This window comes from Diabrotica undecimpunctata, chromosome 2 (genome assembly GCF_040954645.1).
Source record: "Diabrotica undecimpunctata isolate CICGRU chromosome 2, icDiaUnde3, whole genome shotgun sequence".
Classification (NCBI taxonomy): Eukaryota; Metazoa; Arthropoda; class Insecta; order Coleoptera; family Chrysomelidae; genus Diabrotica; species Diabrotica undecimpunctata.
The window spans coordinates 4,920,173-4,934,008 of record NC_092804.1 but is presented as its reverse complement, the minus strand read 5'-3'; the positions used below and the strand labels follow the sequence as shown (position 1 = coordinate 4,934,008).

The following is a 13,836-nucleotide window of genomic DNA, read 5'->3' as shown; positions in this document are numbered from 1 at the left end:
GTCAGTAGATTATATGGTCAAGTACCGAGAGAGAGGATATGAAGAAAAACCAAGTAAATTTCCTATTTGAAGCTTACTACGACAATATATTCAATGCATACGACAATATGTCAAACAAAGGTGATAAAACTATGATAAACATCCAAGGGACAGAGAATAGAACACGTAGATGAATATACATATCTGGGTCAAATTGTGAAGGTAAGCAAAGAAAATCAGTCTACCGAAATAAGCAGACGTGTAAAAATGTAATGGGCAGCATTAGGAAGACACTCATATGTACTTAAAAATAAAAATATACCTCAAAGACTGCGAACCAAAGTGTTTAATTCCTGTATCCTACCTGTACTTACATATGGAGCTCAAACCTGTACATTCACTAAAATAAACTCAGAGAGCTATGGAACGACAGATGCTGGGTATCTCACTCAAAGACCATAAAACCAATGAAGACATTCGTAATAGAACAAAAGTAAAAGATGCTGTCGAACAGGCAGCTAAACTGAAATGGAAATGAGCTGGACATAACGAACGTCTTAGGATGGCCGATGGAATAAAGAAATCGGGAATTGGCGGCCATATGAAACCAAAATACCACGAGAAAGACTGCAAATGCGCTGGAGTGACGATATCAAAAGAACTGCAGGACCAATTTGGAAATGTCTGACAAACAACAGAGATGAATGGCGAGAATTAGGAGAGACCTATATTCGGCAATCCGAATAGAGAGAAGGGTTTAAAAAAATACGACAATATATTCAATGCAACTAACAGAGAAATACATATAACATTTCTAGACCTACACAAAGCATACTGGACAGATTCAAATGTAGATATAAGGATCGAATCGTTTGTAATGCCCCTTTGTCCGCTTCTTCTCGATCGACGATGGTAAATACAATAAAACGTTGAAGTTGAGGAGTAAAAATTATGGTTGTATTGACAGCTACTAATAATTACACTAATGATGATGGTTAGGTAACTTTCTACAATAGACTGCGCTCGAATGAGCTCAAATCCACAATTTATAATCTGACAAATAATGTATACCTCAGCACAGAGGTTATTGCTTCTATCGTACTAACAAACTTTGAACTATGAGCTTACAATACAATTTTATCTAGGCCGTAATTGTAACACTTAGGAAGTTCACTTAGTTTATGATATACTATCAAAAGTGAAATTCTGGTAAGTCTTAAAGCAACAAACATGGAACAAAATCAATAGTAATCAGAGGAAAACATATTACAATGGAACAAAATCAATAGTTATCAGCGAAAAATATGTTATAGATGAATTCTCAGTGAATGAAAATAGAACTTTACACTTTGAAGTTAGCCGATATTTGCTTAACAAAAAATATTGTGTTAGTGTTAGCTTTGAGGTTTACCTTGATTTTTCTTGCTCATTAGTTGATATGCCACAGAAGCACTACCAGCGCTGTGTCCCATGATCGTTACTCTAGTTGGATCCCCACCAAATGCCTTAATATTTTCCTGAACCCATTTGAAAGCGAGATGTTGATCTTTCAGACCGAAGTTTCCAGGTATAGATTCATCTTCGGTAGACAAAAATCCTAAAAAATATTGTTGTATAAAATTGTGGTACTAAAAGAAAAAATATATTTCAGTAGGCGGTACTACTGTAGACTAGCACAAGGCTTCATACTTTGTCTTGTGTATTTTTAAATTTTAAATAATATTTTTAAAATTTGTAGCGTTTTAAATTTTTTTAACTACGAAATATTTATATGTTAAAAATTTCCAAAGACGCCCCTGTTGGTCTTTATTTACATTCAAATCCCCCAAAGAAAAAATCGTGTTACGAAGTTAAAATAATCAATATAATACGTGTTATTTTGACGAATTTATTTTCAGTTACCTAATTTAAAATTAAATAATCAAGATGTTTTTTTGTCGGTTTGTTGCTGAGAACGAGGTCAAGGAGCGTAGATTGTTTGTTTAGGTTCATAGACCACAAAAACTAGCTGTGAGACGCGAGGGGAATTTACTTTGGTTTAATTTGTAAAATCTAACGCATGAGGAGTCAAGCTTAAAAGAGTCAAGCAAGAGATTTCAGGTGAGAAAGCCGTTTGGCGGATTTTGAATTCGTAGCCAATTCTTTGTGTGTAATGTCTTAAGACCGGTTAAGGTGATAATACTCTTAGCATAATGGAAGTTTAGAACAGAGTAATCATCATAAGGTTTGTACAGTACACCGAAACTGAAGAAATTTTGGAAAATGATTATATAGGATGTCCCACCAGCTTTGTTGTCGTTTGTCTGCTTGATCCAACCCCCTTGTCAGTTACTTACCCACGACTCCAGCTCTCCAGTTAACCCCTGAGTACCGTTCGCACCAGTAACGATTGTTTTGCTTGCTCTATCTTCGCCCCCATAGTTTCTGTCCCCAATTTTATAATCCATAATCTTACCCTGAGGTAGGCAAAATAATTTCGTTACAAATTGAATAAAAAATTTTTATTATTTATTTAGAATTTTAATTACATGTGTAAGTAGAATGAATACGTGGTGAATCTGTGGATGATTTAAATAAACAAAAAAAAGTATTATTTAAGAATTACATAGAACTAGTCAAACCCTTAAGCTCATTATGACAGACTTTTCCCTGATTTTTTTAATATAGTAATATGGTCAACTTTTTCTATGCTACAAATGTGACGCTGGTTTGGATTAATAATGTCAAAATGACACTATATTTTTAAAGTCTGCGTGGCTTCTGGAACACATGAATGCACTGCTGGAAGCAAAGACTTTCCTGAGCCTTGGAGGATATCGAGGTTAGTACGCTTCCCAAGGCTGGGGAAAAGTATCGCCCCATCTGTCTCCTTCCATGCATCGGTAAGCTGTATGAAAGGATGCTTTTGATGTATTTGTATAGGGAAAAGCACGATTGATGCAATCGTGAGTGTACTCGAAGCACTGCGCAACAGAGGGGATGAACAACGCTGGGCGGCCCGGCTGTTGTTAGATGTTAGAAATGCATCCAATATACTGGGAAGCACATGCGGGATGTGGCCCGGAAGGCTTTACGAAGGAAGGACGAATAGTACGGCTGCGTTGGGGAGGGTGATGCCCAATATTGGGAGACCCAAATCTGAAAGGAGGAGGATCTTACACGGTGTTGTACAGTCGATCGTCCTCTACGCGGCACCAGTCTGGAACGAGGCGATAGAGGCAAGGGCCTATAGGAGGCTTATAACACGAGTAGACAGAACAAGTATGTTGCGAGTGACATACACCTACAGGACTGTGTCTGCGGCAGCCTTGTGAGCCATCACTGGATGTGTTCCGCTGCATATTTTGAATTATAAGAGAAGAAACCCAAACGTCACTATGGCTGAGAGAAGACAGGAAAGAGAAAGGTCAATTAATAGATTGCAAGGAGAACGTAACAACACGCAGTATGTGGCACAGTGGACAAAGATCTTGATCCCGAACATAAGAGATTGGGTGGACTGTAGCCACAGGTGACTGGATTATTTCCTAAAGCAAATGCTCACAGGACACCGGTATTTTAGGGACTACCTCTCTAGGTTCAGATATTGTGACACATAAATAAAGTCAGTTTCTATAAAGCTGTTAAATAACTAAACGTTGCGCAATTTTTGCCATTTTTACGATTCTCATGTGATCAATAAAATTTATCACTTCCATTGACCAGTTGCACTGAAATTTATATTGAGGTGTGGGGGTTTAGGGGGGAAGCCTGGGGTAGTAGTGACAAACTTTTTGGCATTCTTAGCAAAATTAAGCTTATTTGTATGATTTTTAGCATATAAATGCTCTTTTTATGTCTACAAATATACACAATATCACTTCTTTTGACTACGTGGCATTTTCGCGATGTTTATCAAGACAATTCAAGTTTTCCTGACAAAGTGTACCAATAATGAAATAATATATGATACATATCATAAATTATCAGTTGTACTCACCCATTAGCCCAACTCTGTAATTTGCTGTTACTACGATGACGTCATGTTCCATCATGTAATGGGGACCAATTGTGTCAAAGGTTGCATATCCAACGACAAAACCTCCTCCATAAATAAAAAATATCACAGGAAGCGATGCGTTTGAAGAGGGATACTAGAAAAAAATTTAAATAAAAAACAAAAGGAAATATTCAAGAATCTTAGATTTCTTGAACGTCTAGAGCAGGAGGTCCCAAATGTTGTGTTGCGATCCAGTACCGGTAAAGCAAAATGCCGGGTCGCCTATCCTCGCCGTTTTGCAAATTGTTTTACACCCACAAAATTACAAATTTTTCCGCTGCTTCTATTATTCCATTCAGTTTAAGCTTAGTGTTAAGCCAGAGAGCGCGTATTTTCCGTTCATATATCCAACTATATTGAGTTTGACATTGGATAAATTTGTTATAAAAAAAGTACAAGTTGTAAGAGCGACAATTATAGAATACAGTCGAGTAATGTCCATCCAGAGGCAAGTACGAGTAGTATTTACAAACGGCCGCTCGATGCGCAGCCTACAACTGTCACAAAAAAGAAGAAGGAGTCCTGGATTCGACAATATTCTGAAGATTACTTACAGTTTGGTTTTATAAATGGTACTGATGACCATTATGTGTTATTTGTTATGCTGCACTTTCAAATGAGTCCATAAAACCTTAAAATTAAACCGTCACTTGGAATTGAACTTTTTCTTTGAATTTTTTCCAGAACGCTCAATCTGAAAACCTTGTACTGGCTTCTTATGAAATATCAAAATTATTTGCTGAAACCGATTATCCTCACACATTTGTCAAGAAATTAATAGTTCCAGTAATGAAAATAGTAGCATCTCGGACATATGATAAAAATTATGAAACGCAAGTGAATTCGCTGGCTCTATTAAATAACACAGTGAACCGTAGGATTGTGGAGATGGCAGATAATATTGGAGAAACTATTATAGGTCACTTAAAAGAGTGTAACTATTTTTCCCTGCAAAGTACAGACATATCAGATAATGCTAATCTAATGTTTTTGTAAGATATGATTTTGAAAATACTATTTATGAAGAATTTCTATTTTGTAAATCTCTGTCAACAAGAACAACGGCTAAAGAAATAATTAATCTGATTGATAGCTACATTAATCACGATGGAATTGAATGGAATAAATGTGTGGGACTAAGTAGGGATGGAGCACGGGCAATGGCAGGCGCTCGTACTGAATTTTTTCCGAGGATCAAAGCCGTAACACCAGAATGTGTTTTGGTACTTTGTAGCATCCACAGAGAGGCATTAGCTGTCAAAAAAACGCCAATGCTTTTTCTCACCCACTGAACTCAAGAGTATTCTCTGCTTTATGCAAAAAAATGGGAAGTGAACATGAACATCTTCTTTTACACTGCGAAGTACGTTGGCTATCAAGATAGTGTTTTAAAAAGACTTACTGAATTGAAGGTAGAAATTTCAATATTCTTAGAACAACGTTTACCAACGGCTAGGGTTGCAATATTTCAATTTAATGACAGTGTTCATGATGTCAATTAGTTAATCAAAGTAGCCTATTTTTGTGATATTTTTGACTTCTTGAAATTATAATGCTTTTACAAAGCTAACAAAACTACACAAAGAGTATAAAGTGAATTCATTGCCGGATGAGATTTCAGCTTTCAAGAAACACCTGGTAGGACTGGAGGCAAATCTGAACGAATATTTTCCTCCCCATCTACAGCAACAAAGCATCGACAAGAAATCCATTTACAATGCACGTACAATCCGAGACAGGACTTCCGGATTTAGGTATTGAGTCAGTAATTGACTATCGTGTGATAAGGCACTCAAAGACATATTTTTTGAAAAAATAGCACTGATAGATTTTTGGCTGTCTTGCAGCCAGGAGCAATTAGCTTTAGCAGAAAATGCGATAAAGTTTCTAATTCCTTTTGTTACGACCTATAAGTGTCAGGCAGGGTTTTCAACACTGGTTTTCTTAACTTTTTTCCACTGGGCCACAGAAAAATAAGTTAAAAAAAAAAGTTATTTTTTCAATCACTATGTCACTGGTTTTGAATTTTGTAAAACACGATGAGCTTTAATCAAAAAATATACTTAATTTGGAGAACTAACACGTAAAATTAAAAATATGCTGGGACTCTGCTATTGTTGCTTAAAATATATATTTAGAAATATTAAATATATAATATATAGAGTAGTATTTCTAGATATTAAATCTTAGATACTAGAAACACTTCATTTTCTTACCGTAGGTGTGTAGACATTCAAATATAAACAATCTTCTGTTTCTTCTAGAGCTGGATCATCCACCACTCCCTGTTGTACGCAAACTTTTCTGTTTTCTACCGTATCAATAACGCCTTCCCAGCTATCAGCAGGTTGTGGAGCCTAAAAAAATATAATAGATTAAATTACTGATGTAGTACTACGTCCAGGATTTTATGCCTGGAAGCGGTACTTACTATAAAACAAATACTAAACGTACACCAGATCATTGAAAACTCAAGAAAATTTAACATCACAACATATGTGTTTCATTGATTATAGCAAGACTTGATTTGAAGGCTCTTTGAGTTGAAAAAGTTGTGGTAAATTTTTACCGAAATAAGAATGTTATAAACCGTCTGATTTTACTGATCAGAAATGCATATACCACAACTTCAATAAGTTTAAGTAAGTCAAGGACTAAGTAAATATTCACGTTATTAAGGGAGTAAAGTAAGGCTGCATAGTGCATACTAAGAACAATCCTATTTAACCGATATGGGAAATGAATTATCCAGAAGGCTGATGTAGAAGATAGTTGGAATGATGATGCCACTATAAAGGGAATTAAAATCTTGAATGTGCGATATATAAATGATACAACTATTCGTATAAAGAGAATTGCTTGGACAACCCAGCGAGTAGAACAAATGTGTCATTACTAGAACAACTGAACATCAAGAAAAGGTTCAGAGCACGTATAACAGAGCAAATAAAAGCCTATTTTGGACAGGGATTTCAAAAAAATTGTGGTAAGGAGTTTACAATGCAGAGAAGAGGGAAAGGTAAAAGAACCAGAGAAAGATCTCTACAAGGTACACCGACCACATCGTCTGAACTATTAGCGTTTCTTTACCAGAATGTGCAATATTGATGGAACGTCAAGAAAAACGGAGGAAAATCAATAAGACCAACTTATAATAACTCATGATAATACGATATCTACAAGAAGTTAGCGAATTAGAAGGAGAAGAAGTTCAATATATTTCCAGAACAAACCTCTTGTCCTTACTTTCGTAGATTTTCATAAAGCATTCGACACGATCAAGATAGCATAGCCTTGTAAAAGCAATGAGTGACAGCAAGATTGAACATAGATATAGTGAACTTATTTACAATATTTACAAAACTGCAACTATGACTGTTAAATTACAGGATAAAACCCGACCAATAAAAGTAAAACGAGGGATAAGGTAAGGAGATACATTGTTACCGAAATTACTCATAACTGCATTAGAGTATGTCTTTAAGATGGCCAACTGGAACCGCAGAGAAGTAAAAATAGATGGTGAAAAGCTTAACCATATCCGTTTCACCCCTCTTCGTTTCGCAGATGATATTGTCCTTATCACAGATAATTTAGGAGAAACCACAGATATGTGGCTTCCTGCATATACTATAGCTACCGCCGTATACTAAAAATAAGTTGGGTGGATAAAATTACAAATGAAGAGGTAATACGCAGAATAAATAACGATCCAGAAGTTATACTGAATATAAAAAAGAGAAAACTTGAATACTTAGGCCACCTGATAAGAGGACAAAAGTACATTCCTACAGCAATGAAAAATCCTTCGGAAAAAAAAGGACGCTGAAATCCAAGCCGTAGAAAAATGTCCTGGATGAGAAATTTAAGAGAGTAATGAAATTAAAATCGCCCTAATGATATCCAATCTCCGATAGGAGAGGCATTCAAAGAAGACAGATATATTAAATTAATTGGACTGTGCATGTTCGAAGGTAGGCCTCAGAATGAAATAGACCAAAACTAAGTTTATGACAAATATGGTCCCCAATAAGCCTTTAACTATTCAAGACAAAGTGGTAGAACTGGTTGAGAAATATACGTATTTGTGTCACGAAATAAGAATCAGCAGGGATAACCAAACATAGGAAATCCAAAGACGAATTATTTAAGCGTGGGCAACCTTTGGAAAACTGCGAGACACACTTAGGGTCAACATACCAATTAGCCTCAAAAGAAAAGTATTAGACCAATGCGTATTATTGGTCATGACCGATGGAGGAGCAAATTTACAAATTGGAGGCCAAGAGCAGACAAACGTAGCAGAGCATAACAACAAATTAATTAGACTTTTTTTCTTTACGTGCCTTTACCGCCACGGAGGTGGACAATCATCATTTCTATCGCTCTCTTTGAGGCCGCTACACGGCACAATTTTATTGTATTGTATCCATTCTGAGATTTGTCAACCAAGACAGTAGAAGGGTAGCTACTTGAAGACACTTTGACCTTTTACCTCTTACGTCACAAGCCCGTCTACGTTCGTCCCCACTCCACGTTCAAGCCGCTGCGGTCATGCCAACTGCTTAAAATTTGTTAAAGGTGTTCAAAACCTGTTCCAGACCTGATCAGTACCTGTTAGAGACCTGATCAAAACCTGTTCGAGACCTGATCAAAACCTGTTTGAGACCTGATCAAGACCTGTTCGAGACCTGATCAAAACCTGTTCGAGACCTGATCAAGATCTGTTCGAGACCTGATCTAAAGATGTTCAAAGATTGATGGTGTACCTACATTTTATGATGAATAAATCTTCTTGAATTATTTATCCTTGTTTGAGTTGTCTCAATTTGCTTTGAATGTTTCTCCACATAAGTTTTCTTTTCAAATCTTTATTCATCGTTAAATGTAGGTATACGATCAGTCTTTGAACATCTTTAGATCTGGTCTCGAACAGGTCTTGATCAGGTCTCGAACAGGTCTTGATCAGGTCTCGAACAGGTTTTGATCAAGTCTCGAACATGTTTTGATCAGGTCTCGAATAGGTTTTGAACACCTTTAACAAATTTTAAGCAGTTGGCATGACCAAAGCGGCTTGAGCGTGTAGTGGGGATGAACGTAGACGGGGCTTGTGACGTTAGAGGTCAAAGTTCAAAGTGTCTTTAGTGGCTACCCTTCTACTCAAGAAATTCTTCTTCGTCCTACGCTGCGTTTACCTAGAATCCTTCCCATTATCAACTGTAAAAAGTTGTATTTTCCACTATGGTTTATATGCTTCAAATATTGAAATTTTTGGGCTTCGACGGTATAAAATTAACTAGACAAACAACAATAATTGATGTGGCTATACCAAATAGCAGTATCTGCGTATTAAATACAACGAAAAGGTAGTCAAATACAGAGATCTGTATTCTCAGGAAAAATGAAAGTACCCAGACGATATCTATTATTCTCTCTACTACTACAGTCCTCCTGAAGAACAAGAAATGGGTCTTGAATATCAGTTACTATCAGTCGTAAGTGCATCTAAAGTACCACATCCTTTTTTTATAACCAAAGTCTGGAAGAATATTTTTTTTCTACCTACCATTCCAACATATGTTTTAATGTTCGTTCTAGTATTTTAAACCTGCAAATTTTTTCTTTAGCTTATCATCTTTTTCTTAGTTTAGGCCAGATGCTTAAATCTCTGGCACTTGGTTATAAGACTTTGCATACCCTGTTCCTGGTTTTTTTTATTTAATTCCAGTAAGACCTGTGAACTCAATAATTTTCTCATCAAGTTAATCAGTGAATTCCTGCCTCATATCATTTACATATTGGCATATCATATTGCATTCTTATACTTAATATTACTCGTGACATGCAATTGTCAAAGCTAAATTAAGGACCTTTACGCTATCGAGAAAAGTTGTGGTCAAATATTTAATGAATGGATTTTTCAATTGTTGTTTATTTTTAACACATTTCATCTATGTAGACAGAAAGGATAATATTGAAAAAACTTCAACTTTTAAAGGAACTAAATATTTGTGCTTACCTTAAATCTCAAATCTCCAATTGGAGGCTTAGCAAAAGGAATCTCTTGGAAAGCATAAAATGATATTCCCCTTTGGGAGTACTCTTGTCGACCTCGAATAACGCCTTTTGATGTCGTGACCAAAATATCTGCATTCTAAAACGTAAAAATATATAATTTTATTTACGTAAAATAACAATTTAACTAAATTCAAGTCGATTAAAATAAGAAAGAAATATCAGTAAAAAAACGATACTGACTGCAATCGATGCAAATTTTTGTAAGCTATATTAACAATTACATATAGAAAATTTTCAACTTACCGCAGATATAAAAATACCTAGAAACAATAGCAATTTTATAATATACATTTTGTTGTATAAAAATAAAGTTATAAGTATTGTTTATATACAATTTTTGATTATCTCTAAGAGGTTCTTATTTGTTTAAAGATATGTTCTAATTTTATACGAAATGCACTTAAAACAATAGTCCCAAATTATGTAAGAATGATGGAGAGTGTCGATTAATATTTGATGCAAAAATATTGTATGAGCCTGTGTCGCAAAGATTTTCTTTATTTTTTGGATAAAACTTTTTTATTTTTATTTTTTATGATGTGGCAATACACAACACAACTCTTAATTTTCACCATCCTATCACTATATCCTATGTTTTAATAGCCATATTAATAATTTATTAATTTTAACCCTGGTCGATAATTGATTAGTTATCACCAGATCAGTTATCCACCAGATCAGTTATCCACTCCCAAAACTCTACAGTTTTTGGTCTTTATTATTGTTTATTCATCGAGCGTAGTAAACAATTATCATTTTAGCTTCTCAAATATATATTCGCTTCTGTAGCGAACCGCAAATTCAAAGCTTTTTACTGGTGGATATTAAACAAAAAACGAAATCAAAAAAGTTACGAAGTGGACCCCAATTAAATGTAGAATAGAAATATTACGAGATGAGTCCTAAAGTTTAACATATTAGAAAAAACGAGAATAGAAACATGAAATCATAAGAAAAATCGAGAAAATTGGCAGAGATATTAACACGCTGATTCATCCATCACTTCAACAGAAAAAAATAGTTATTGGTTCCAAAAGTATTGAAACATATAAAAAAACAATTTGAAACTGCTTTCTCAATGGTTTATTGATTTACATTCGATTACATATTCTTACAGATTATTATAACATTAAATATTTATTAATTTTCGGAAAGTAAAAGTTAATAGTAACTATAAGCAAACAAATCATCAAAATATCAACAGGATCTTTAACTATGTAGACAATTCAATATAAAAACGATGATTGTTGTGAACTACTTTTAAAATAATGAAATAAGTAAAAATAAATAAATCAAAGTGAATAATACTAATCTATTGCCAATTTTGAGAATTTTGTTATTTCCTCTTAGCATATCTTTATATGTACACAAAACAAAAATCGAACGAAATGAGAGCTACACTATTTTTAAAGCTTACTCAATGTTTAACTGAAAATTATACTGTTACTTATACAAATAGTTACTATTAACTTTGCTACTTTTTACTGATGATACAATTTTAAATATACTACAGTTTAAGTTGATTCCTCTTCTTTCATTGGGAAACCGTTAACAAAATGACCACACTTTGTGCAGACTTGCTTCATTTCGATAAAGTTGACCGCTTGTTGATCGACTGATTTGGATCTGTTTTGGCTGTGGTATGGAAGGTCCAGGGGTTCACTGACAGGTGATTGCAGACACTCAAAATCGCTTTCTAAACAGAAAAAATCATTTAATATTAAATACATAAATCCAATTTTGGAAAATTTCATCTACAGTGATTCATTCAAAAAAAATATTTTATGGTAATAACTTACGTATTCTTTATTATATTATACAAATTTCTTATTACCTGCACAACTAGTGTCTTCTGTTTCGTTAGTGTCTTCAAGTAATGGCAGTTTTTCACTAGTTTCCGATCGACTGGTAGATTCAATGCCGTGAAAAAGATCTAATCTTGAATCTAAGGAGAACTGCTTTCCTGACATCAAGATCCCTTTTATTCTTCGTCGCATCGCTAAAAGGTACAAATCAAAAATTTAAAAATATTTTGATATACATAAATAGTGTATTTCTTGGTATATTAAAAAAGCCATTGGTAAATAAAAACTCTTTAAGGAACAGTTCTACACGTTTTTTATAAACTTACATATAGAAAATAATTAGATAATTGTCGTTCATTTAAACATTTATTTTGCTTTGTTCTACTATTTTAGTCAAAATTCAACTTTATTTATTAACTTTTTTGCAAGGATCTTTTTTGCAAGTGATACATTACATAGCAAGCAATACACTATTGTATTATAGTGCTTTTTGAAGTTATACTTCTATACGCGCATTCGACGTTGGAAATTTGTACGAGAGTGAATTAGCAAAATCATTATATATGTAAGGTGTAGGTAAGAGAAAGACAGAAGATATATTTTCTCTCTCTTTCTCTCTCGAGAATAAAAGTGTTCATTGTGTAAATATATTTAATATTTATTAATATTATTATTATTTTTCCATTCTGTTCAGATTTATCTTGAGCCTCGTTAGGCATGTAAAATTATAAATTAAAACTTGTAAATATCTCAAGAAAGTTCAAATGTGAACTTATATACACAACAAACAACAATTAAATTTTGTATCTGTCAATGTCAGACAAATTGACAGTTTTTATTTTATTAATATTATTATCATGGTAAATTAAACATATGCGTAAGTAAGTTATGTATATTGTCATTTTTAAATACTTATGAATATTGCATTTTAATTTGCATTGTATTATTATTGAATTATGTTGCAGTGCATTTTATTGTATTTTTATATTAATAATAAAATAAACAATGAATTTTACTACAGAGTATCTGTAAAAATAGTTTTTGCATTCAACTCCTTTCATACTTATATGAAAATAAAAATATACATTTTCGTCAAAATATTGATTTAATCCTTCAGTTACTGTACTCCTATTACAGGTCAAATGTTGTTTATATACAGCAAACAATGACCATATACATATATACCTAATTCTGTTTCTCTTTCTGCTCTCTCTTACCTATAGCATTACATATGTAATGATTGTGCGGATTGACTCCCTATATAAATTTGGAACGACGAACGCGTGTATAGAAGTATAACTTCTACTGGCAGTCCCACTGGACTGCCACACCTGTTTTTTTAACACATTGGTGGCTTATAGAACAATTTGTCTCAGAACACATCCCAGTTTTCGCAATAGCACTTTTAATGGATACCAATTTCTTTTCCAGGAGTATCTTTTAAAGATCTACAAATAACCAATTGAAGATTCAAGCCAAATTAAAAGAATATGACGAAAATAACTGCTATCGTGTAGATATTTTCAATTCTCCATAGGCTCCTTATTTGTATCTTAAGATTTTTGTACTTGGCGATCTTTCTGTTATATTTTAAAACGCACATTTTTGTTGTTAGATATCCCCACATCAATAAGTATGTCCCTAGCTTGGTTTATAATAAACGATCTTTGATATAAAACTAACACAGCTCAAACATTTTCTCTTCTATACCCTGAAAATATAAATGAATACTTCGTTAACGTAAGTAAAAATAAAACATCAACTATTTTGCCACAACAAGATCCTCTTTCTTGGAAAAAAGTACATTTCCAGAGTGCCTAAGGACAGCGATTATTATTTCTCTTCATAAGGGTGGTAAAAAATCAAATATCTGCAACTATAAACCTATTACCTTAGTACCGGTCCTATCCAAAATTTTTAAGAGACTCAAGGTCC

At 33.9% G+C, this 13,836-nt stretch overlaps 2 protein-coding genes across 4 annotated transcripts in view; both read right to left on the bottom strand.

Annotated features, from left to right (window-relative positions):
• The window catches only part of LOC140433114 (uncharacterized), a 60,615-nt gene extending 50,207 nt beyond the window's left edge, over positions 1–10,408 (bottom strand). The window contains exons 1-5 of the mRNA XM_072521167.1: positions 10,340–10,408; positions 10,038–10,172; positions 6,235–6,375; positions 3,959–4,112; positions 1,391–1,576 (exon numbers count right to left, since the gene is read on the bottom strand). Of these exons, the coding sequence (XP_072377268.1) occupies positions 1,391–1,576; positions 3,959–4,112; positions 6,235–6,375; positions 10,038–10,172; positions 10,340–10,387 (664 nt within the window). The 5' untranslated portion in view covers positions 10,388–10,408. The remainder of the gene's footprint in view (positions 1–1,390; positions 1,577–3,958; positions 4,113–6,234; positions 6,376–10,037; positions 10,173–10,339) is intronic.
• Positions 10,409–11,176: 768 nt separating this feature from the next.
• Hdc (histidine decarboxylase) overlaps positions 11,177–13,836 on the bottom strand; it is a 46,833-nt gene continuing 44,173 nt past the window's right edge. For all 3 annotated transcript variants that reach the window (XM_072522154.1, XM_072522156.1, XM_072522155.1), the window contains exons 13-14: positions 11,931–12,095; positions 11,177–11,792 (exon numbers count right to left, since the gene is read on the bottom strand). In XM_072522154.1, the coding sequence (XP_072378255.1) occupies positions 11,611–11,792; positions 11,931–12,095 (347 nt within the window). In that variant the 3' untranslated portion in view covers positions 11,177–11,610. The remainder of the gene's footprint in view (positions 11,793–11,930; positions 12,096–13,836) is intronic.